Raw genomic sequence first — 23,439 nt, 5'->3', positions numbered from 1 at the left:
AACTCGGACATGCACAGACACTCCCTCACCCGCTTGTTCACGCTAAACCTGCAAGCTGATCATCATTCAACTTATCTCGGATAACACATTTACAGCTTGAATCCTGGGTATATACTTCTACATGTTCGTAAGCTTGTGTTCAAGCCATCTTCCATCAACTCTTCCCGAGTGTCTTCATCTTCGCCAACACTCCCATGTTCATGCCCACGATCAGCTTGACCAACTCCCAGTCCCCATGTTCACCCACATGGTCCATAACAACAACACCCGTACTACCATCACCACTCTTTGCCCTCTTTATCCCCTTCTCTTCCCCTTCGTCTGTCACATCCGGGTGGCGGGACGTTGTGTTAGGAGCCTCCAAATGATGCCCCTCACAAAGCCATTCCTCCATACCCCTGTTGACAATTTTAGAGATAGCTCCAGGCCAACAGGATTTCTTCCAGAAGTTGCTTCCAGAGAGAAAATTAAGATACAAGGGACCTGGTGGCACTGGATTTGTGACGTCTGTTGTTATGCCAGGAATAGGGTGGACGGCAGCAGCAGAGCGCACAAGATGGTCGTTGCAATGCTGCATCTTCGTTGGAATAATGTCGGGTACCATGACCTCGCAGAAATCTTGCAGACAAAAGGTTGGTGAAGAAGATTGCGATGGGAAGACGGCGTGAGTTGCGTTATGCGGCCATGCCGTTGCATCCAGGCCACCGTTCCTACAATCCGGGCTCGAATAAGAGTTCTCAATCTGAGCTACATTGTACCGCCGCACCAAAATCAGCTTGCTTCTCACAGCTCCCAAGTACGGTATCGCGTTTTCCGTATACCAGTGACGCGCATTGGGTGTGATGTATTGCTCTTCTAGAACGCGGGCAAGGTGTTCGTCCGTTGCGCTTCCTACCCCTTCTCGTTTCAGACTTACTAGCACCGTTTCGCTAGGATTCTCTCGAAGGAAGTCATAGCATGTCTTCAAGATCGGCTCGAGGTACTTTGGCCCTGTCAGGCTGACTGGGAATGCACCGTGTACGAGGTAGAGGTCTTTCTTCGATGCATCTGTAGCATGCGTTGGCTGCACCCGTATATCCAGGAATCGAATACCGTTCTCCAGCTGTGTCTTTACATCGTGAACTTGGCAACGAACAGATGGGAGAGCTCGGTAGTGTGTGTGCGAATTGTGCGTTCCTGGGATGCTTATAGCCGATAATGGTAGGTCATCTGGCAGTGTGGACATCCAAGAAGTGTAGTCTGGAAGGTGATTGACATGAATGGAGAGATGAGGAACCGGTTTCGATGGGTGGAAGAGTGCTTTATACGTCGTTGAGGAGATTCCAGACAGTGGGGTGAAGGACTGTGTAGATTTCTGCGTGTATGAAGGGTGCGCATCGATACGATGACGTTCACCATGGGATGTCCGAACCGTGATACGAAGGGTTGGATTTGAAATAGTAGGCGTATTGCTGGACTGCTCCGAGTCTGGGAATCTTAGCGTGTACGACTCAAAGGGCTGCAACAGAATATCAAGGTCTTGATGATTGAAGCTTTGCGCATGTCCGCTGAGCTCAGGTGAAGTCGGTGCGGCGGAAGTGGAATTCTGACTGCCGAGGAAATATCCGCTTGGTTTGGACTGAAGCGTGCCTGGGTCTTCAAATCGCTCAACACGCTGAATCGTGATGCTGACGGGGGTCAAATTACGAACGGTAAGTGGCGGAGCCATAAGCGGCTATCCCTAGTTCTTGCTCGCTGAACTATGTTGAAGGCCGTAGCACTGCAAGCTTGGGATCTAAGGGCTTTCAAGACACGTTGGCGTATGTAGATGTTGGCCAGCTTAGGATGTCAATTGTAAGCACTTTCAGATCAGTAGATCTGGACCGCTAACAGTGATTGGAGATTCACACGATATGGAGTTGGAGTTGAAGGGTAAGCTCCTGTTTCGCTAGAACGTAGCTGCGTGAAAGACGAAAGGTTGAGAAGTTGTCGTCAGCCAATGTGCACAGGCCGAACCAAGCGCCAAGGCTCCATATCGGGAAGGCGCGGATTGGAGGCGTGATATTTGAGGCACAACCTAAGGCCCATCAGTGCCACGCATATTTCGAGGTCAAAAATCCAAAGTATTACAAGGTTTCATTGAGCTGTTGAAATTATTACATAGGAACCGGTTCATCATCAACAGATCAACACATCATAACAGCAAACATCTCGTATTCGTCAAGGATATCAATCGAGGCCTAAGCCATAAACTATCATTTGAATCACTATCTCGGATGTAAAAAGGGCGCCACAGACCCGAACCTGCCTTTGTTGGGGGTCCTCCTGGGTATCATGCAGTCAAAAGGTAAGATATGCATGTCCAACAACGAGAAAAGTACTGGTACATCTGTTATCTCATCCGTACACTCCAGCAAACGCCTCTTATGCAATGTATTGCGCATACGAATGCGACGTCTGCTTGTGAAAGGTAATTCACTAACGCCGAAAAATGCAATGGTTGCTAGCAAAGAAGGTGATTCATGTTTTTGGGCACAGCGCCTGTCGGGCTCTCAATAAGGTGCCGCTGTGCGCTGCCGGATGATCCGGGTCGAGAATCGCAATCTGTCGCTGTCGCATGCGCGAAAGCCATCTCCTCCTGAATTTGAGCACTAGGCGTACGAGCCTTTGTTGGAGTAAAGCTCTCCATCGGTGGTCGCTTTGGTGAGTGATTGTTGCGGCCGTCCGCATTGGATACGGGTTGGAAGACAAAATCTGACTTTATCTTGGTCAGCCTTGTTGGCTTCCTTGGAGTAGACGGATTTCGTCGCTTCTCGACATGAATCACGTCGCTGATGTTTTCTTTCGGATCTAGTTTAGTTGACGAGTTGAACTTTGACTCGATGATGGTGAGGGCCGGATCGGATCCTTTGGCCACAGGCTTGCCCACAGCTTTGCCTGCAGGTTTGGCGCCGCCCTTGGTAGCCTTGAAGACATTGTTGATAGCGGGGGCGTCTTTCTTGGACTCCTTCTTCGCCTTGCTCTTAGTTGATGCTGCCGCCTTCTTTGGCTGTGCCTTCGGCTTCCTTGCAGGTGCCTTGGTAGCGACTTTGCCGAATAAATCCATCTGCGCATCTGCCTTCCTCTTTGTACCTTTCTTCGAGGGCGTGTCTGGCTCCTCTTTGTTGAACGAGAGTGGAAGTATACGTGGACTTTGTCCAGGTGTGAGCTGCCCTGCGTTGCGGAGCACACCAGGTTTCCGAGGAGTGCCAATGATAACCTCTGCTCTTTGCCTCTCTCTAACCTTGTTTAGATCCTCGTCTGTGACTGTCTTATAGTGCATTGGGTCATCCCATCGCCGCATGTTGGCATAACGGGCGACCTCATCGCAGGGTCCTTTCACTACCAGATCCCACTTGTCCTCGAGATCTTTGCCCATCGGCTCAGGGTCATTGTTCAACCATACTGTGACTCCGTCCTTTCGGTCGCGAACAATATTGCACATCTCGCGAGCTATGCGTCGCACACCAGGAACCTTCAACGTGGTGCCAGCCACGATAACAGCGTCTGGCCTCATGCGCATGTCATAGGACGCACAAGAACCGATAGACTCGTCATCTGGGTTGTGCTCATTGTAGAGCACCATCCGAGGACGTAGGCGACCAATACCGTGACTTCGCTTGTCTGCGAACTGACGAATTTCGTCGTTCTCCACACAGCTCGGGCAGGGTGGCGGGCTGGGTCCCTTGAACTGCTCGGCGTCGAAATCTTTGACTACATGGCATTTGGAGCACACCATGTAATCTAGACCACCATGCACCTGGACAGTCTTTGGCCAAGGCCCCTTCTTAGGTAGGGGAACCTGTGTACTTAGAGGGGGTAGGGAAGTGTCTATGCCGTCGACATTCTGGGTGTAAAGTCGCATTAGACGTCCCTCCTGGGCTAGGGTCGCGAGAAGATGGTGGAAGGCGGTGGGCTCAGCGGCTTTGGTGTGCTGGGATAGTGTGCGCACCATGTCGTGGAATGTCGATGTGGACGTGTCATCCTGGTACACAGACGCATCGAAAAGATCCTTGCCAGAGGACTTGAGCTTGTGCTCCTTCTTGAGCGTATTGAAAAGACCCGTAGCGGATCGGAAGTCGGGAATACCTGCAGAAACTGAGATGCCTGCACCTGCTATCACCACAATCTTGCGCTTTTTGTGCAAAACACTCAGTAGGCGCTGCAACTGTGGTAGCTCTTCTTCTTCCACGCTAGACCCTGAGAGGTCTAGGTACTCTGCCGTACGCTCCTTGGGCTCTGCAGTCTTCCTCCTCTTCGCTGGGCGCGGATTATCGTCGTTGCTGGAAGGTGGAGAAGGCATGTCTTCTGGGGCGGGTGAGGTCTTGGCGGACGAGCGTCGCGAGGAAGACGGGGACATGTATGCACGACGTTGAGCGAAGGATTTGCTAAGCTCGGGCGGTGGAGTGGGCGACCGAGAAAGAATAGAGAGATCTGAATCCGAGATCTCGGTCAAGGGCGAGCTTGGCTCGTTGTTTAGCGTGTTGTATGCCATTGTGAAGGCGCGCGAGGTGAAGAACAACAGGCAGCGGCAGCCGTGTGTCGTGAGGAAGGCTCAACGGTGAGCACAAAGCACCTTGCTCCAGGGACACGACGCGTCTGGTGTTACAGAAGTCCTTGCAGCTTGACGAACGTGGTCGAATCGCGCATTAAATTCAGCTTATTTTTCCCAGGTATGCCGCGTGCTGGAGATGTGTGTGTAGATTGTGGTGGTGGTGTGAAAAGCGTGGGTTGGGGGCTGTCGGTCGTTGCTGCCGTCGCTGCCGTTTGGATCCCCGTAGAGGAAATCCGTCAGATGGAAGAGGTGCGCTAGGCCATTGTGAGGCTCCGAGAAAGCGCGATAATAATAGGACAGGCGCGCGTCCGGGGTAGACGCGTCTGTGGGTGGAGGTGAAGGGGTGGGTGTGAGGTGTAAAGAGGTTGGCGGTGGATGCGATGACGGGCGAACGCTGGTTGACCTGGACAACCATGGGCGCCGGGTAGTCATGCCAAGAAAAGAACCTAAACACTCGACATGTTTACGCTTGCGGCACGTCTGTGCTTGACTGATCGATCGGCAGAATCGTTACATGAACACTCGAGAGCTGTGTGCAAGCCGTAGACATGGAGTATAAAGACAAGTTTTGGAGCAAGTCTCCATCTGTCATGCTTCCATTCGGACGGCACGTTATCATGCTCTCCCAGATGCCGTGACAGCCACGGCGCATGCGACCCCTCCCAAGTTCTTAGGGATCGGCGCAATGCGCTTATTAGACCGTGACAATCCTGACATCGTATAGCGCATGGGAGCGACTCGCATTATGTTTCAAATTCTTGCGATAACCTCCACCGGCATTCTGAGAGCGATGACAGCTCGAGATGACGATTGTGCGCGAAGCTCTCACGAACAGCACACCAGATGGAACCGCGCTAGCCATCGTTAGCTCATCGCTTACTGCCGCGAGCTGATCCCAGACAACCGGAGTGCAGCCTCATCAACCTCTGAGACTCTCCGCGTCCGTCACGGTCTTGAATTTTTGTTTTCCGTTTCCTTGTAGTCTCTGTGATACCCGACGACTTGCTCGTCACCACCTTCGTGTTGCGTCTAGTGCGGCCTTGTTTGCCAAGCTCATTCCCATCTCTTATTCTCGCGACTGCTCTCATCTCTCAATCAACCAGTCGCCTGGCATAGCCATCCCACCAACATGGACGGTGCAAGCTACAACATGGACGTGGATGATCTGTTTGGAGACTCAGAACATGTCAACATACAGACGATCAACACAACGCCGCCTGTCAAAGGGCTCGACGGCCGACTCGACGAGCTTGCGTCTATTGGCTGTTGCCAGTAAGTGGGCCGGGGCAAGTCTACTGCCTTGACTAACAAGTGATAGGAAGATAGCCTGGTCCAAGAATGGCTGTGTTGCGTACATAAATCCAGATGGCTACTCTGTCAACCTAAAGATCTTCTCACGCGACCCTGAATCAGGCAAATGGGATCTCGGAAGAAGCGTCCCTCTCGAGCTACCGCAAGGCCGCGAAGTCTTCCCTTTGACCCATTTGTCATGGAGCCACCTAGGCAATGATCTTGCTGTCACGGATGATGCAGGTCGAGTCATGGTCTTCTCATGCGCCATGGCCTTGGACCGCATGCATTTCACTAGAGCCGAAGTAGCTCAGCCAGAGTCTGAAATAGATGCTGTCGTTGGGATGCATTGGCTAGCCATCCTGCCCTACGCACAGAAGGTATGACTTCTCAGGTATTCAGCAGTGTGGTTCTAATATGCATGTAGAATCTCATCGCTTGGTCAGCTGCGCGAGAAGGAGGCAAATGGAAATGGAACATCAAGCAACACATGTTCAACAACGCTCATCATCCTATAGACGGCAAAGCGTCTTTTGTGTATCTGAAGAGACATGGCGAACTTAGGCTTCGTTTCCAGCAGATTGATAACCACTGGCAAGAGGTTTCTGCCCAGCTTGGGCCTATGATCTCAACCAAGGAGTCATTCACCCATGCAGCATTTGCGTCCAACAATGGTAAATTTCGGTTCAATCCCTGAAGTTACCAGACTAATTCGATACAGACAACACTCTCCTGTTGGCAGCTTATGATGTCAAAAGGCGGTTACACTTGTACCGAGTCGAGACAGTCTGGAATGTGCCGACAGACAAGCGGAGCCAGAATGCAGGCCCCTTCGAAAAGCCATCAATCCAGGTCTCACTAATTGCTTTGGAAGACGACTGCAATCCTGTTGACCTTGCGAACGACGACTTGAGTAACGGGACAGTATCAAGGGGCGCTGCTGCTGCTCAACTTACACATCTCAACTTTCTTCCAATTACGCCCGAACAGGACGACGGCTCAATACCTACCATTCAAGCGATATATTGCAAGCCACCAAATCCTATATCATACGATCTCAACGCCCACGAGACCCGCTACAGTATCATCGTCAAATGGGAAGTGCATCAAGAACAGCACAGTCAACTCCATTCTAGCCTTGATCAAGTAACGTCGAAGAAGAAGAGCGTAAGCTCAACACCTGCGCAGAACACTTTTCTTCTGAAAAGGCAGCCTGACTTCTCCCTGCATGGCGTCGTCTTGGACTTTTGTCCGATATGGTATAACATGCTCCTGGCGTTCGCCTACAGCGATGGTGCTATCGAGTTCAGGAAGCGATCCACTATGGAAGTAGTCATGCCAGATGACAATACCGATACTGTAACATCGCTATTACAAGCTGGTTTTGTCTTCCAACATGCAGAACCTTCGTTACACGTTGCGTTGTCGCCCAATCACTGCATGGCGGTATGCATGCAGTTGGACGGCAACCCAAAGCTACGCTCCATGGAATACTCTCACGGTACCCTCTCGTCAGACGACGATGACCCACGGCATTCCGCCGCACTCGCAGCACTCATCCTACAGTCCTCCTCGGCAGCAAACCAATACTACTCTAGCGACGACATCTTCGCTATCATCAGCTCCCTTAGCGAGAAACGCAAGCATGACTTCATCAACCTCCTCTTCGAAGGACTCCAAGTCAACATTGATTGTGGTGTGGACGACACTTCCAGCAACCACTTTCTCCTCCTTGGTCGCGGTCCCTTCTTCGTAAAGACGCTTTCGGCCATGAACCTTCTCGGCCTTCAAGGCACCGTCGAACGATCCCTAAGCAGCAAGATGGCCTGGCAGATTATCAATATACGATTCGTCACGCAAACCCTGACCACCATCTTCCGCCTGCATGGCGATACATCAAAGAACAACCTCAAGCCCGAAGGTGTACCACAAATGATCGGAACAAGCAGATGGACCATGCACTTCATGGCATACATCTTCGACGAGCTCTTCACCATCGGCCGCGCGATATCCGACCTCCCCGCCGGCACCGAGCTTACACGCTCTGTGCTCGAAGAAAAGATTCACGAGCTCAACAAACCCGCCCTCCTGCTCCTCCTCTCTGCCTTCCCCCGCGCCATGATGAAACTCTGGGCTCAACCAATCCAATGGGTAAAGCGCAGCGCAGCAGCCTACGTCCGACCCCCTCAAGAAGGCAGCCCTTCCGGGCCGCCCCAGACCCCAGAAGCCAAAAAGCTATATTCCCCCCTCGACCAAGCCGTAACTGAAGTCCCCTTCGAATACCGCTGGTTTGAAGTGCTCATCAGCGAAACGCAAAATCATGTCCGCGGCATCTACAAACAGCGCAATTTAACGGACATGCAACGCAACAGCATCGAGCGGGAACTCCTCTTAGGAAAAATCCCTGACATCCTCTTCCCCGCAGCAAAACGCCTCGTCACAGATACCCTCTGGAACAGCAACCAGCAAAACGGCTGTCTGGCTGATAAACTCGACATGGGGAAACTCATGTTCTTCGATACCACGTGGCTTGGTTTCCAGGATAGCAAGCGTGCGAGGATATGGCATGAGCAGCACGTTGTGGATGTGTGTCAGAAGATGATTATTAGGGGCACGGGGACTTGGGTTCATCCTGTGGGGAGTGCGACGGGTGGAGGGAATCGTGGGAGGAGCGATAGTACCAATAGTGCTGCTGGAGCGAACGGGGATGCGGCGGGGGGGGAGAGAAAGAGAAGGAATTTGCTCAGGCAGTGTACTAGATGTGGTGCGTGTATGGAGGATGTCGTGCCTGGTTTGCCAGGGTATACTGCGGCACACTATCAGTACTTGCTGGGTGTGAGCAAGCATTGTATTTGTGGAAATAGTTGGATGCTTGTTGAGACTAAAGGCAAGGCGAAGTAGTTGGGCTTGCGAAGAGGTATGTAATTTGGATAGAGATATCTGCTAAGAAAATTTCTAGCTCTTCATAATAGAAACGTCAGTATTCAAGCATCACAGCATGATGTGCAAAGATCATGTTTGTGGGTATGTTTATCTTCATTCATTCAGTGCAGTCTAGCTGCTTTTCATGTAGCTCATCGTAAGATGGCAGTAGATCATAAACACATACACACGTGGACAAGACTCAAAAAAGCTGTTTATGCTTTAGCAGCACCAGCCTTGATGAGGAGAACATCACCGTCCTCGACAACGTAGTCCTTGCCCTTTGTCATAATCTTGCCCTTTGCCTTCAAAGTGGCTTCATCTCCCTCTTCCTTCAGTGCGCTGTAGTTGTATACGATAGCCTGGATGAAGGTCTTCTCGAAATCACCGTGGATGACACCAGCAGCTTGTGGCGCCTTGGTGCCAGTCCTAATTGTCCATTGTCGGACCTCATCGGTACCAGTGGTGAAGAAGCTACCAAGTTGAAGAGCCTTGCGCATGGTCTGGATGGCCTTGGGCAGCGCTGACGTGGTCTCGAGGGTCTTGAGCTCTTCAGCAGCCTCCGCGTCAGACATGACAGCGAGGCGCTCCTCAAGTTGTACTGAAATGGGAATGATTGGGTCACCAGGGGCGTTGGTCTTGACCCATTCGGCAATCTTGGGCAGATGCTTGTTCTTCTTGCGGATGTAGTCCCTCTCGCTCAAGTTGACGAGGGTTACGACGGGCTTAGCTGAGAGGAGGAAAAGAGGGTTGATGTGCTCGACCTAGCAAACTGTAAGTATATGCTTGCAAGGAGTATCTCAGAAACGTGATGTAGTTGGGATATTGTTAATCAGAGTAGGACTTCACTTCAGAACGGCCCAGCGTTAATGGGCCATCAGAGAGCTGGGATTATAGAGCAATCGCTCTTTGTCATCTTCTAACAGGGGGTGTGAGAAAGAGAAATAAGATGTACATACCTCCTTAGGTGACCAGTTGCCCTTCCGGACATCCTTGCCGTCCTGGAGCATCTGAAGGACCTTCTCGACTGTGGCTTGCTCCTCCTTGAGCTTCTTCATCTCCAAACTCTGACCGCCTCTCCTTGTCTCCTTTTGAAGAGCAACGAGTGCCTTCTCAGTGAACTCAATGTCTTTCAGGCGCAGCTCCTCGGCGATGATGTCCAAGTCACGGATCGGGTCAACGTCACCCTCAACGTGGATGATCTCGGCGTCGTCGAAGCATCGGACTACTTGGAAGATGGCATCGACGGCACGGATGTGCGACAAGAAGGCGTTACCGAGACCGGCACCAGTGGAGGCACCGCGCGTCAGACCAGCAATATCGTAGATGGTCAAGTGGGCAGGAACGACCGACTTGGGCTTGTAGTGCTCTACCAGCCAGTCGAAGCGCTCATCTGGGACAATGACGCGCGACTCTTCTGGGTCGATGGTGGCATATGGGAAGTTGGCGGGGTTACCAAGAGAGCACTTGGTGATGGCTTGGAACAGAGTCGACTTGCCGACGTTTGCTAGGCCAACCTGGCAATCACTGTTAATGTGAGAACGCGACGAGGCAAGCTATGTAGGGCTCTCACTCACGATACCGGTCTTCAAGTTGTTTCCTGGCCTGCCGAGCGGAAGCTTCACCTCCTGGACTTGCTTCTTGGGAGGCATCTTTTTCTTCTTGGGCGCGGACGCGTAGGTGCGAGCGGCTGTGAAGGCGATGAAAAATTTGGTGGGAGAAGGTGAAGAGTGTAAAGAGGCCGAAAAATGACAGGCAGTTCTTGCTGCCGGAGAGTAAAAAGTGGGTATCAAAGAAGAGAAAGAGAAGGTCGTCAGAGGCGGCGTGAGGGGCATTAGCAGCCGAAATGCATTTTCCTGGAACAAGCAGAGGCTGGAGGTCCAATCGAATTTTCAAGAGTTTATGTGGCTAGGGTGGCGTCCGTGCGGCGCTTGCTCCAACGCGGCAAGCGCCTGGTCCAGTGCAGATCGCCAGAGCATGGGCGGTTGGGGCAGTTCGTCGTCGACATCACCGCCCATACCTCCATCTCCGCATATTACTTCGAGGGCTGGTCCCGCTCACTGACCTCTACCCTCCCGCCCCCGCACCAGTACCTCACACCATTCAGCGTCCTTTACCAGCGTCTATGATACCCCACCCTCCATCTTCGGTACCAAACGTAGAGAGATACCTATCGCAATAGATACCACACTTGATTTCTAAACATTGCACCACACCCATCCATACATCTCACCACACTTACACAAAATGTCGTCCTCTGCCCGACCAAAACCCTCGCGCAAAAGCTCCGGCAACCATAGGAGTACGCTGTCACTTACAAGAACCGAGGTCACCATACACGTCTATGATCTACTACCCCCCGGCAAGGTCGCCACTGTGCTCTGGGCGATTGGAAGTTCTCTCCTACATACGGGTGTTGTTATTGGCGACAGGGAATATGCATATGGCGGGCATGACCGGCGGGATCTAACGGGAGTGTACTGGACAAAACCTGGGCAAGAACCCCCAGGTGGTACTTTCAAGCAGGCGATCCTACATGGCTTCTCTTTTCGGCCTGAAGAAGAACTAGAGGCTATCATCCAAGAGGTATGCAATAGCATTCGTATTCAGAGAACTGGCTAACGTGTCACAGGCCTCGCACGAGTTTCAAGGAACATCGTATAACCTCCTCACCAAGAACTGCAACCACTTCACGTCCTACCTCTGCGAAAAGCTCACCGGTCGCCCAGCCCCAAGCTATCTGAATCGTGCCGCTAGCATCGGCGTCGCTCTGCCATGCGTTGTACCACGGGAATGGATAGCGCCACCGGATTATGATACTGCTGATGGAGAGTTGCTTGACGAGGAGTTCGAAGACGAAGGAGCGTCGATGCTGCGGCACGACCGAGAACGAGAACGCCATCGCACCGCTGAGGAGGCAAGGGGCTGGGGAAACGAGAGCTATTCTGCTGGAAGTAGTCGTAGTGATCAAGGAATCGCAAGAGGGCCTATTAGGTATGAGGCTGGAAATCTTGCACCCAGGCTTGTCAACATCGCGGAAACGGATTCTAGTGGTCGGCCTATTCCACCCGCTGAAAGGGCACCATTGCCGAAAAATCTGACATGACTCTCGAATTGGTCTAATTTGCCCTTGGCCACTATACACTGCTCTTTGTGATGCATGCCTTCAAGTGGTCCTACTATCATCGTACACTGCTACTTTCTCACAGACTCTAACCCAATCTCCTTGGCTTCTTGCTCCTCACACCACCAAACTTGAGTCTCGTAGAGTCGGCTAGTTTGACAATCAACGGCCGTATCCTCTTTCCCTCGGAACCCAGTATCGCCTTTGTGACTGCCTCCCTGCCTGGTCCAAATCCTCTGTAAATCAACTCCAACTTCTGAATCTGTGGCAGCAAGCCCTTGTCCTGAATCCGGTTCATGAGGAAAGCTGCGAGCTGGTAGGCAGCATCGTATGACCCGCGCCCCGCTTTCCGGAAACCAATGTTTCCACACGATACCGAGATGAGGGGATTGCGATTTGGCTGTGTGAGACACAGATGTGTGTTGTGCTTGGTAGCGTAAACGTGTAATTTGTGCTTGTCGTCCTCTTCCCACTCGCGTGGTGCAAGATTCTTGAAGCCCGGGGTCCCGTCGGCGTTGGGTATTATGTTCCCAAAGTGGTCAGGACCTGCGTTTTTGAAGTTGCGTGACACATTGCCGAGAAGACTGTCCATTGACAAAGAGGGCTTATTGCGGTCGGTGGGAGACGCATTGAGGGCTCGTGTGCTGTGGGAGAAGGGTCGCAGAGGCTGCGTGTGTTGACATGATGCGCGAATTGTGCATGTGAGCGATCGAAACGTCCGTAAGGTGGTGTTGCTAGCCATGTTGGAGGCGGTATCGATGCCCCGATTGAGGTTCGCGGATGCAGTGACTTGCTAGAAGGTCGAAGAAAGTTGCGAGCTTGGCACTACCGCGGAAAAAGATGGCGATGCCGAAACTGACGTCCTTCACCCAACATTTGCCGCGCCCACTTTCTAAACACATTCCCTCTGGGCCGGTTGTACTTCAATTTAATTTTAGTCCTATTGTGTTCAATCCTAGAGCATGAGGCCCCAAACAGCAAACACATTCGCCGCCACTGCGCGATGGAGCATACAACCCGCCGCTGCTACGCCTGCAAGCGCATATGGAAGAGCTGCAGCGTATAGACGGATATCGACACTGCCAAGAGCTTCGCAAGTCCCCTCCGCACGCACCTCACTCCCACCCACACCCACACTTTCCTCTCAACGCTTCCTCCGCAGCGAGTTCTTGCCCCAAGATGTTCTCTTCCGCACGTCATCCGCATACGCCCGCCACTTCTCTTCTCGCCCCGCACTGTACGAGCAAGCGCAAAAGCAAAAACCTGTAAAGGACGAGGAGCCCCAGTCCACCAAGTCTACAGACTCTGAGGCCAACACAGCAGAGCAGGCTGCAGGCGACCAGGCAAGGAAAGAGGGCGAGGAAGCCAAAGAGAAGAAGGATGGAGAGGAGGAATCTGGTGAACAGAAAGAGGGCGAGGAGGGTCAGAAAAAAAAGAAGGAGGACGCGCCTCCACCTCCACCCCACGGTGACAAGACACCATGGCAAGTCTTCACCGAGACCTTGAAGCAGGAGTTCCAGGCCTCCAAGGACTGGAATGAGGGTACAAAGCAGTTGGGTGGTGCACTACACGACTTCCAGCAGAATCCTAATGTTCAGAAAGCTGGACAGATTTCTGAAGCCGCCAAGACAAAGACAACCGAGGCATTGAAGGCCACAGCATCAGCTGTCGGTCACGGTGCGGCGTGGACATGGGACACCATGCCGGTCAAGGGCGTTCGCGCTGCTGCTAGGGTTACCGGAAGTGGCCTCGAGTACGCAACCCGACCAGTGCGACAAACCAAGGCCTTCCAGGCTGTGAAGGAGACCATTGATGATGGTAGCTCGTCAAGATACGGTGGATGGGTCGAGAAGGAGGAGCGTAGGAAGAGGCGTGAGCTGCGCGAACTCAACGAACTCCAGAGAACAGGTGGTAGGACCTTGGGGCCAATGGAAGAAGACCCAAAGTAAGACTTTTCCAAGTAGCTCAAAAGCTTCGACTGACAATTCGCAGCGCTGGTACCAATGTCACTCTGCACAAGGACGCCAAGTACAAGGAAGTCTGGAGAGAGTGGAAGGATAACTCAAAGCTCGCCCAGGGCTTCTTCGGCATGAAGACCGTCTACAGGGAGTCCGAGAACCCCCTCATCGAGACTGCCCGCAGTATCACCGACCGCATCACTGGCTTCTTCGCGGAGAATGAGACGGCCATGGTCATTAAGAGATTCAGAGAAATGGACCCCAACTTCCAGATGGAACCTTTCCTGACCGAGATGCGCGAGTACATCCTCCCAGAAGTCTTGGACGCATACGTCAAGGGCGATATCGCAGTCCTGAAAGAGTGGTTGTCAGCAGCACAATACTCAGTCTACGCAGCGCTGATGCAACAATACCAAGCCGCAGGTCTGAAGTCTGACGGAAAGATCGTCGATATCCGTGGTGTTGATGTCCTGAACGCGAAACTGCTGGAGCCAGGAGAGATCCCAGTCTTCATCCTTACCTGCAGAACACAAGAAGTGCACGTATACCGCAACGCCAAGTCTGGTGAACTCGCATCCGGCATGGATGACAAGGTCCAACAAGTCACATACGCTATTGGTGTCACCAGGATACCAGAAGACGTGAACAACCCCGAAACACGAGGATGGAGATTGATCGAGCTGCAGAAGAGTGCCAGGGATTACTACTGAGCGAGTCGCCAACTTATCCCTTTTTCCTTCAAACCTGTGTTCCCACCCTGTACGAATACGCCATGTTTTCGCGCATCTTATGTTCTTCCGGCATCTTTGGCGTCTTAAAAAGATACAGCTATTGCTCTGTTTTTACTATAGTCCCTGGCCTCTACATGGGGTCTATTCTGTTTTCGTCAATGGGTCATGGAAGTGGATAGACGGATGCTGTAGAAGAGTACGGCGTCCTACATGACACACTTCTCTACTCTGTATGTATAGTATGATGACTTGATGGATCGGTGGAGTGGAAATACCACGTGTAAAGCATGAGGAATGTGCCCTGAAGACGGAATTGAGAAAAATCAAACCTCACTTCGTACGTTGTGCGTCCCCTTAGGACATATGTTCCTCTTTTCGATAATTATCAGATTTCGAAGTGAGGTTGCTTAAGCCCATAGCATACCTGTTGTCACAAGCAATGCGTATAGAGACATGTTTTAGTGGTGTGGTAGGCATTGGCGCCAACCCATTCAACTTGAAAGGGGAGGAACACACACGCCAGACTCCTCAGCCTTGATCAAGTCCTTCATCGGCCGAAGTACGCACCAAAACACTGACACAGTCGACGACATTCCAATAGTATTTATCTTGGCTGCCGTCGAACCGAATTTCCCCTGACAAAGTCGAACCAACAGCCCGCGTTCACTCAGCCGAGGCATTTCAATTCCGAAGAGTCCGAGCTTGCGCGGAACCTCCGATGTTACCAAACGCTCACCGACTTCCCTCTAGCCCAGGAAAAGTTTCTGATTCTAGGCGCCGCGCAGATACGTAACCATGATATCCGCAAGGTCTACCTTATCTGGGCATGTGGGTCGGAGTCTGGGACTCGGGGGTAGGAGGGCATTGGCCCCGCGCGAAGTCGGCCGGTGTTGTATAAAGGCTGGTCGTGGTACAGATAGGAGGATTTTTAGGTGGCAGAGTACTGTTTGTAAGTCTTCCTTGTTCTCGATTGGGTGGGCTGGACCACCATCTTGTCGTCATACTAGAATCGAAGAAGAATATCGAAACTAACATTTTTGTAGCAGAATCGCAAACTTCACAACCCATATCAACGCCACCACCACCACCACCACCCAATCCAAATCTCCAGAAGGCCAAACGCCCAATCTACATCCGCCTACCTATCGCTCTCGCTCTCACCCTTCTCACCTTCACAGGCGGCTTCATCATGGCCGGCGCCCCCGCAATCGAGTCCCTCAGGGACCTGTCGAACCCACCCACCGACGCTGAGACCTTGGAAATGTTCAAGCCCTCCACAGAACAAGTCGCGGAAATAGAACGAAGCATATTCGAGCACCCGATCACAAAATCCTTACTCGAAGACCCCAAATACATTCCTTCGCGTCCCCACCTTAAGATCCCAGAGGGTCTGCGAGCACAAAACTTGACTGGAGGCACCTTACTCGGTCCCGACAAAATCGCCGTCCCACCGCTACAATTCAGCACCGCAGACGGCTCATCGTTTGTTTCTCTGCAATATCTCGGTGAAGCACTCTGCGGACACCCTGGTATCGTCCACGGAGGCCTCCTAGCCACGCTCTTGGACGAAGGACTAGCACGATGCTGTTTCCCTGCTTTGCCCAACAAAGTAGGTGTCACTGCCAGTTTAAACATTACATACAAGGCGCCGTGCATGGCGGGGCAGATTGTCGTTCTAAGGGCGGAGACGACAAAGGTTGAGGGGAGGAAAGCATGGGTCAAGGGCTGGTTGGAGACGATTCCCAAGGAGGGCAAGGAGCCGCTCATCCTAACGGAGGCAGAGGCATTGTTTATTGAGCCAAGACAGGCGGCGCAGATGAGGAGGGTTGTTAATTAGATTTGGGGTGGAAAGGGATGGTACGGCATTCTCAGGGCGTTGGGGGAATATCACGTTTAATGTGGACGGTGGTTCATTCGCCGATAGACTTCTAGAGTTGCGATCTGGAAAGACAATAGTATGGTTTACTTCAGTGAACGAATATGCACAAAGACTCGGACAACTTCCTCGGACGACGTTAGTCAGTGAGATCAAGATGGTATTATAAGACGAGGGGTCAGCAGCCGAAGTGGTCGAGAGACGATACCAAACAGTTATCGACAACGGTGCTACTGTACCTGAGTCTGAGAGTAAAGACGTGGCCAGACCCGAAGATGAATCTACGCGTGATGAAGGTCTCGAGGCACATCCAAGACTCGATGGCCAGGACATCCTCATACAATCTAGAATTCTCGAGATCGCGATGAGCCTGTCCTGATCAACCTTCCTGCCATGCCCCGTCTTCTAGCTTATATGCGTATGTAGATAATAATTCTATCTGTACTGTTGTAGGCTACAGAGTAGTGGAATATTTTAACGTACCAGTTCATTTTCTCCCTCTTACATTGTGCAATCGCTCCTGAACTATATTAAGCGCAAGTGTGTCACTCTGTTGATTCGAACATCACATTGACAGACACGATATTTTGGTACTACACTCGCTTCTTTCATTAAAGTATTAACGTCCGATCCAATTCCTCGAGTCAGCCACTACGTCAACAATAAACGTAACCCTCGCACTGCATGCGAAACATTCGGAACAAGCTAAGCTACTACCTTCCCATCTCACTCACACTCGAGCGACCTTCAACAACAGAGAACAAGACAGGAGGAGATCTTTCCATCTTGCACGACGCCGCCATTGAAAAACAAAGATATCCAGATCCGTAGATCTGCGATAACACAACAGCCAACAATAACAACAGGATCAAGATGATGCTGCATCCAAAAGGTAACTTTGGACACAGACCAAGTTGAAAAGTAAAAGAGATATCAGGAAACGAGGAAAAAGAAAAGAGTGTATGAGAAAAGAAAGGAATTTGTGGGGTAAGAGTGTTCTATTTACAACTGAGACTCTTCCGTTTCGAGAGGAGAGAGGTTGGTGATCGGCGGGGTTGGTAGTTGGGGGATGGTTGACGCGCTGTGGTGAGGTTGGCGTCGGGTATCTGTAGCGACTGAATGCGAAGCTCGACAACGCTTCGTGTTTGGTAACAAGGGATTTGGGAAAAGACGCCCGGCGCTGATGAATGCTATGCTCGAGAAAGAAAGATCTGCTGTACAGAGGTATGCGTTCGCTGGAATGATGCTACTTTTCGAGAGGGTGGAGGATGTGTATTGGGAGATGAGGACGGTGGATAAAGATTGCTTGGAGCATGGGCTCATTATAGGCGTGATGACAGGCTAGATTGAAGTAAAGAACTTAACGGCTTTGACCGAGGTTCAGCCATGACATGTCCGATTGCTCCTTCGCGTTCGGTTGCTGATTGTGGCCAGGACCCGGGAACAATGTTGCTGAGCTTTCGTGTCCGACTCTTGGTGGTGGGTAGAAAGAGTTGAACTTCGGGCTCGGCAATGCCTGCTCAACCTGTCCTCCTTGTGCGCCACCTGGGCCACCTGGGAACACCGTTGCGGTGCTCTCACGATCTTGTGGAAGACCGAGACGTGGCGGCGCAGGATACATCGAGCTGAACTTGCTCTTGGGCATCTCGTCTTTCGGTGCTGGAGGCGCGTTGCCAGACGGGAACATGGTGAACGTGCTGTCTCGCATGTCAGGAACAGTTGGTGAGTTGTCGCCTTGTCCGGGGTAGAAGGAGCTGAAGTTGCTCTTGGGATAGAACGACTCTGTGCCATCGGGATAATATGAGCTGGTGCCATGGAACTTGTTGTTAGGATCAATGACCATGCTACCAGTATACTGACTGCTGGTGCGTCGGTCATCACCCATTGGGGTCCAGCTCTCTACTGGATCGCGTAGGTAATGACGATCGTCGTGACTGAGAGCGGATACTGAGCTAGCGCTGGAGTTCGCACGGGCGAGCTCAGCTTGCATGGGTTGAACTTGATGTGGTAGGCCGGGCAGACTGCTAGTGGGGGTTCCAAGCGTCGGACTTCCGCTCGCCACTCGGCTCAGACGCTGGCCATCATTGAACTTGGGGATCTCCAGTGGAGCAATGTGTTGTGATGGTCGTGAGCTGTACATGCGTGAGTTTGTGTACTGTGACTGACTACCGGTGCTTGTTCGGTCCGACGCGAAGGTCGATCGGTCAGCAGGTGGTGCACTAGCAAGGTTCGTAGCTTCGTTGTTCGCGAAGTACCTACTCCAGCCTGAGCTGCGAGCTCTTGGTGCAGGTTTAGCGTTCCGACTGGAGTTCTGGCGAACCATGGGCTCAACAGGCTCCGGCTTCAGGTCGAACTTGGCAAGCTCGTAGGGCTCATTGTAACCATCAGAGTAGCCTAGTGGGCTGCTCTTCTTGACTAGTCCTGCTGTGCTGGCGTCACTTGCGACGTTCTTCTTGTGACCACCACCTCGTCCTTGGATGATGGCAAGCGATGTTAGTGAGTCGTTGTTGTGTTTGGGTTGGTAAGTGACGACAGATCCGCCAGCCTCCTTCATGAAAGCGGCACCACGGTCGGCAAAGCTCATCCGGTCATTCTTCTCGACGTAACCTGGATTCTGCTTGCTCTTGTTCTTCCTGTACTTGAGACAGAACAGAATCAGGATTAGGATGAACGCAATGCCAAAGATCGTACCAAGTGTGGCTCCAAGCACGGTCAGCATCTTTCCCTTATTGCTAGGAGGACCCGCAGGTGCAGCGGCTTCCCCGGTCGTGCTAGCACTTGGAGTGGCTGATATGGATGCTGTTGGGGTTGGCGTCGATGACGCACTGGAGGACGATACGGAGTTTACTAGGACATCTTGTCCGGCAAACAATGCTGTCGCATTCATCCATGAGTTCTCCTGCGCTTCGAAGATGGCGATGGGTTCATCAGCGTTACCTCCACTGGCGACGGTAGTGCCATCATCCCCTTGTGCTAACGAGTAGCCAGTTCGTGATGTTTTCGGTGCGTATGTCTCGTTATACGACGACCAGTCGTCCAAGGTAACTCGCTTAACCTTGCCCCCCTTCTTGTCCCCTCCAGCGAGGGTTCCCGGGGCTGCGGGTGACCCATCCTTGTTGATCAATAGAATTCGCTCCACGGCGTTTGGTACTGCACTCATGTCAAACTTCTGCAGAGCGACCCTCTTGTCGTTTTTGCTGGTGACTACTGAGCACTTGACGGCGTCTTGATTGGCGATGGGTTCTGTGAGAGTGACGCCGAGGTCTTGCCATCCCGACGCCTTGCTGAACTTCCATACCGCCGTGTTGGTCGCGCCACCACCGACTAGTAGTGCAGTGCTCGCATCCGAGGTCATAAGCATGGGGTTCACAGAAGGAGGCGCGCCACCCGACGGCGAACTTGAGACGGAGTAAGGTTCGACAGTAGAGAAGACAAACGACTCAGACGATGGGCCGTTGTCTCCGTCTGTTTGCGAGCCTGAATACACGAGGATTTCCTTGGATTCTTCGAGGTAAACGGCTCCGTGGTTTACGCGATTTTGCGTGTTCCAGCTTTCTGATCGTTGCCAATCCCACTTCTTCGTGGAGAATGTGTAGTGCATCAGTCCAGGATAATTCCACGTTGAAGCCGTCTCGTTGACGCGACCTCCAACAATGAACAGCTTAGCCGCCTGGGCATCTCCCTTGGGTGCTGCTTTGACGCATTGTGCTCCGGTAAGCGATATGTCCATAGGCAACGCCTTCCATTCTGCCCCCTCTTCAAGCTTCAACGACTGAAATCCAGATGGCGAGTATACGTAAAGCGTCTTATCGTAGATGATTGAGCAGTGCTCACTGAGCGGGTAAATAGGCTTTGGCAGCGACATGATTGTGTTGGTCGTATGACGATCCGGTGATATAGCGAACGTGATGTGAGTTTATTCTCGACTCGAGACGTAAAGCAATAGACTGATTATGATTCCACTCGACTTGGCATGACTAGGTGTGAGGTCCAAGGATTATTAGTTGGAAGGCGAATGCGACGGTTGAAAGATGGAACTCGCTCGTGATGAGAAGCGCAAGAGGGACTGTAGCGCAACCCAGTGTTAGTGTGGCCCAGCAGGTAATGGTCGTGTCGAACGTACTCGAAGCCAAAACAGATGCCGGGACCGAGCGCGACAGTGTGTTCGATATGGCGATGGAGGATGGAACGATTCGACGGGTGCACAGGGAGCGACGGGGCAACCCTCTCTCAAAGAGGCGTAGAGGTGTACGAAGGATATGGCGAAATGAGAGGCAGCACAGCTCAGCGGTGTGCGGGAGTCGAGATGGAAAGCCGTCTAGGTGAGGCTGTTCAGGCACGGAGGCTGAAGCTGGGGAGAGACAGGTCAGCCTGAGCGAGAGGGAGACGTCCAACCGGCCGCTGCGAGGGTCCGTTCACGCTCACGGTCGTGCAAGGGCAGCACTCGGGCGGGCTTGGGCATCTCCCAAATGGCCTAAGCGGCGACGGCACGAGCGAGGGTGTGACCATGCACACGAAGACTGTCAGGGGTAGATGATGAGACAAACCAATGACGTTGCGCAGCTGTCGTCGTTATTCGCCAGTGCCCCTGGTCTTAACCAAGAATATTTAGCTTTCATTTTAGCCAAGACACATGCTTGCAGCGAGGAAACAGCCCCAGTGTCGGAACATGTCCCTGGCTTTCTTTGCCATTGCAGTACCAGCAGAGTCTGCACCGTGAGGATGTTGAGAGTTGCGGGGTCAACGGCCAGCAGTACCCGACGCTATTGACCGCCGCTCTACAGCAGTCAAGTCAACCAAATCATGGCATCAAGCCAGCCTCAATAGTCGCTGCTGTGCCGATCTTGTCGCTCATTGTGCATCCCACGTTCTTCGCGCATGAAACTTCCATAACAAGGGTTCTGATCATTTCCGCTCCTACGACCACTTCACGAATCAAGACATACCGCCTCTCTCCTTGCCTCTTTCTGCTCGCCTGTCGCGCGCCATTCTGCCATGGGACCATATGCTCCGGAGTAGAGCGACTTACAAAAAAAAAGGCTCCGTAGACTCGACCGCATTGCTGGCACTCGTACATATGCCTAAAAACGTTTGCAGCCGTATATGCATGCACGCATAGTAGTACCTATCGATAGTGCGCGTTCGGACTATGTCCCCGGAAGCTATGGCGAACAGTTTGGCGGCGCTGGGCATGCTGTGCACCTTGTGCTCGCTCCTAGCTTCCTGTGGGGTTTGCGCACAACGAGTCGCCGTTTGCTGCTATCGCCCACTATCGTCACACCTCTCATCACGTCTCGGTGACGACGATTCGAACATGATGAGTGTGATGGCATGATGGCAATAAAAAGTATGAGAGGCGCGCGCTCAGGTGGGCGGCTTCGTGATGGGTGGAGGCATACGATAGACCCTCTAGCGGACACCTGAAACAGAATCCACGGCCCTTCTCATGGACGTGCATGACCTGACTCAGCTAGGAACACGCCAGCTGCTAACCACGCGCTTTACGTCGTAAGCGCAATACGATGGCTCCAACACCAACGATCTATTGTTGTCTATGAAATCACCAGCGATCACGAAATCTTCTGAATGTTACTAAAATTGCCCTCTACGCAGCAGCCAACCTTAACCGTGACCACGTTGGTGGCGCTGCGCACATCCTTATTAACCATTCGGCTGCCTACCCCGCCAACAGCACTGAGTTGAGACAGCAATATCCGGCTACGTACTAGGAAGGCATAGGATGCGGTTGGCCGTCATCAATTTCATGCAAGCTGCAAACGACATTCCTTCGAACTCGTGAACTGACGGCAAAACAACTCTCTGGCAGCTAACAACACATCAGGCAATCCCGGTCCCACACAGTGTCAAGTTTCTAGTCAGATCTTAGGACTTGCTTTGCCACGTTACTCAGCCCCCAGGCGTCCTGTCTAAACTCTTCCATGTGTTTATTCTGGTGCCTTGGGCTTCAAGGGAAAGTCTACGGCGTAGACAGGATTCCAAGTGTTTGAGCAACACGGCTTGTCCCTACCCACATGCTCGCTATGCGAAACACTATATCCGCTGCCAACACGCGATATTCTGTTTCGCAGCGGTACGCCTGCTAATTAGTTCGTTGTCACTCAACTGAGCCGGCATGTTTCGTCATGCGGCTTTATGTCTGGGGAAACACACGTGTCCGGGCATGAAGCTCTCTATCGGTTGTCATGCGTGCGCAGATTCCCATGTATCGGAGATTGGACTGAACGGCAGGCGAACGGCACTTGCAGCTGTCACATCCGTCACGTCGGGCCATACAAAAAAGCATCGAGACGTTAGAACCCTCGTGCGAAAAAGCAAAGTCGCGGACCGCAACGTTCGATCTATGTTCGGCTACGTTTCGTTTGAGGGAACTTGCTTTCTCAAACGAACTGGTACCACGAGACGAGGAACTGTTATCGCGGGTACTCGCAATCTTAGGACAGACCTCATTACACATTGTCGCATGTATGCTGGTCAGTCAACTTATCTCGATCGCGAAGTGGTCTCATCATATAAATGGTTATGGTCTCCGCTCTATACGAAACGAATCAATTCTGCGCACGATCAAAGTGCCGAGTTACGCCTTGCACTCTTCGGCACTTACACACCATCAACATTGCCTTGACATGGGCCTCTTCGGGGACACCGCGCCTATGTTGTATATGCACTTGCATCTCAAATATCTGCACCATTTACCTGCATAAGTACTAAGATCTACGATATGTCAGATTGGCAGGAAGCGTAGGATTTGTGTACCGCGCCACCTCCAGTGCTGACCTGACATGCGTATTCTCGATCTATAATTACAGACCTCAATTCCTGTGTGCTTCTTTCGCTTGGGTGGAAGATGGCTATCGAACAGTCATGGTTTCTTCTTGTGTTGTGTCGGTTACAAGTAAACTCTTTTCTTCTGTGCTGTACCTCGTGCAGCTATATCACACCGTAAA

The 23,439-nt window shown here is 52.1% G+C and overlaps 9 protein-coding genes across 9 annotated transcripts; 4 read left to right on the top strand and 5 right to left on the bottom strand.

The window, feature by feature from the left end:
- Positions 1–154: 154 nt before the first annotated feature.
- AA0111_g8054 (hypothetical protein) lies at positions 155–1,708 on the bottom strand (the record flags this gene model as incomplete). Its single annotated transcript, XM_028654459.1, has 1 exon — positions 155–1,708. One exon carries the CDS (start codon positions 1,706–1,708, stop codon positions 155–157), a length of 1,554 nt encoding a protein of 517 aa, XP_028504301.1.
- A 774-nt stretch (positions 1,709–2,482) lies between these two features.
- On the bottom strand, positions 2,483–4,513 carry AA0111_g8053 (NAD-dependent protein deacetylase hst4; the record flags this gene model as incomplete). Its single annotated transcript, XM_028654458.1, has 1 exon — positions 2,483–4,513. The coding sequence occupies one exon, from the start codon at positions 4,511–4,513 to the stop codon at positions 2,483–2,485; it is 2,031 nt and encodes a 676-aa protein (XP_028504306.1).
- A 1,189-nt stretch (positions 4,514–5,702) lies between these two features.
- On the top strand, positions 5,703–8,764 carry AA0111_g8052 (hypothetical protein; the record flags this gene model as incomplete). Its single annotated transcript, XM_028654457.1, has 4 exons — positions 5,703–5,845; positions 5,892–6,243; positions 6,291–6,537; positions 6,585–8,764. The coding sequence occupies 4 exons, from the start codon at positions 5,703–5,705 to the stop codon at positions 8,762–8,764; spliced, it is 2,922 nt and encodes a 973-aa protein (XP_028504307.1).
- A 236-nt stretch (positions 8,765–9,000) lies between these two features.
- Positions 9,001–10,437, bottom strand: AA0111_g8051 (Obg-like ATPase 1; the record flags this gene model as incomplete). Its single annotated transcript, XM_028654456.1, has 3 exons — positions 9,001–9,549; positions 9,745–10,302; positions 10,363–10,437. 3 exons carry the CDS (start codon positions 10,435–10,437, stop codon positions 9,001–9,003), a joined length of 1,182 nt encoding a protein of 393 aa, XP_028504304.1.
- A 595-nt stretch (positions 10,438–11,032) lies between these two features.
- Positions 11,033–11,891, top strand: AA0111_g8050 (hypothetical protein; the record flags this gene model as incomplete). The annotated part of the gene is made up of 2 exons (XM_028654455.1): positions 11,033–11,371; positions 11,418–11,891. The coding sequence occupies 2 exons, from the start codon at positions 11,033–11,035 to the stop codon at positions 11,889–11,891; spliced, it is 813 nt and encodes a 270-aa protein (XP_028504305.1).
- A 106-nt stretch (positions 11,892–11,997) lies between these two features.
- On the bottom strand, positions 11,998–12,651 carry AA0111_g8049 (hypothetical protein; the record flags this gene model as incomplete). Its single annotated transcript, XM_028654453.1, has 1 exon — positions 11,998–12,651. One exon carries the CDS (start codon positions 12,649–12,651, stop codon positions 11,998–12,000), a length of 654 nt encoding a protein of 217 aa, XP_028504426.1.
- Positions 12,652–12,871: 220 nt separating this feature from the next.
- Positions 12,872–14,577, top strand: AA0111_g8048 (hypothetical protein; the record flags this gene model as incomplete). Its single annotated transcript, XM_028654452.1, has 2 exons — positions 12,872–13,854; positions 13,902–14,577. 2 exons carry the CDS (start codon positions 12,872–12,874, stop codon positions 14,575–14,577), a joined length of 1,659 nt encoding a protein of 552 aa, XP_028504425.1.
- An 816-nt stretch (positions 14,578–15,393) lies between these two features.
- Positions 15,394–16,435, top strand: AA0111_g8047 (hypothetical protein; the record flags this gene model as incomplete). Its single annotated transcript, XM_028654451.1, has 2 exons — positions 15,394–15,451; positions 15,642–16,435. The coding sequence occupies 2 exons, from the start codon at positions 15,394–15,396 to the stop codon at positions 16,433–16,435; spliced, it is 852 nt and encodes a 283-aa protein (XP_028504419.1).
- Positions 16,436–17,834: 1,399 nt separating this feature from the next.
- On the bottom strand, positions 17,835–20,339 carry AA0111_g8046 (hypothetical protein; the record flags this gene model as incomplete). The annotated part of the gene is made up of 1 exon (XM_028654450.1): positions 17,835–20,339. The coding sequence occupies one exon, from the start codon at positions 20,337–20,339 to the stop codon at positions 17,835–17,837; it is 2,505 nt and encodes an 834-aa protein (XP_028504418.1).
- Positions 20,340–23,439: the final 3,100 nt, after the last annotated feature.

The sequence above is a fragment of the Alternaria arborescens genome, assembly GCF_004154835.1.
Source record: "Alternaria arborescens strain FERA 675 chromosome Unknown contig_19, whole genome shotgun sequence".
NCBI classification, from domain to species: domain Eukaryota; kingdom Fungi; phylum Ascomycota; class Dothideomycetes; order Pleosporales; family Pleosporaceae; genus Alternaria; species Alternaria arborescens.
This window is presented reverse-complemented; position numbering and strand designations above follow the sequence as displayed.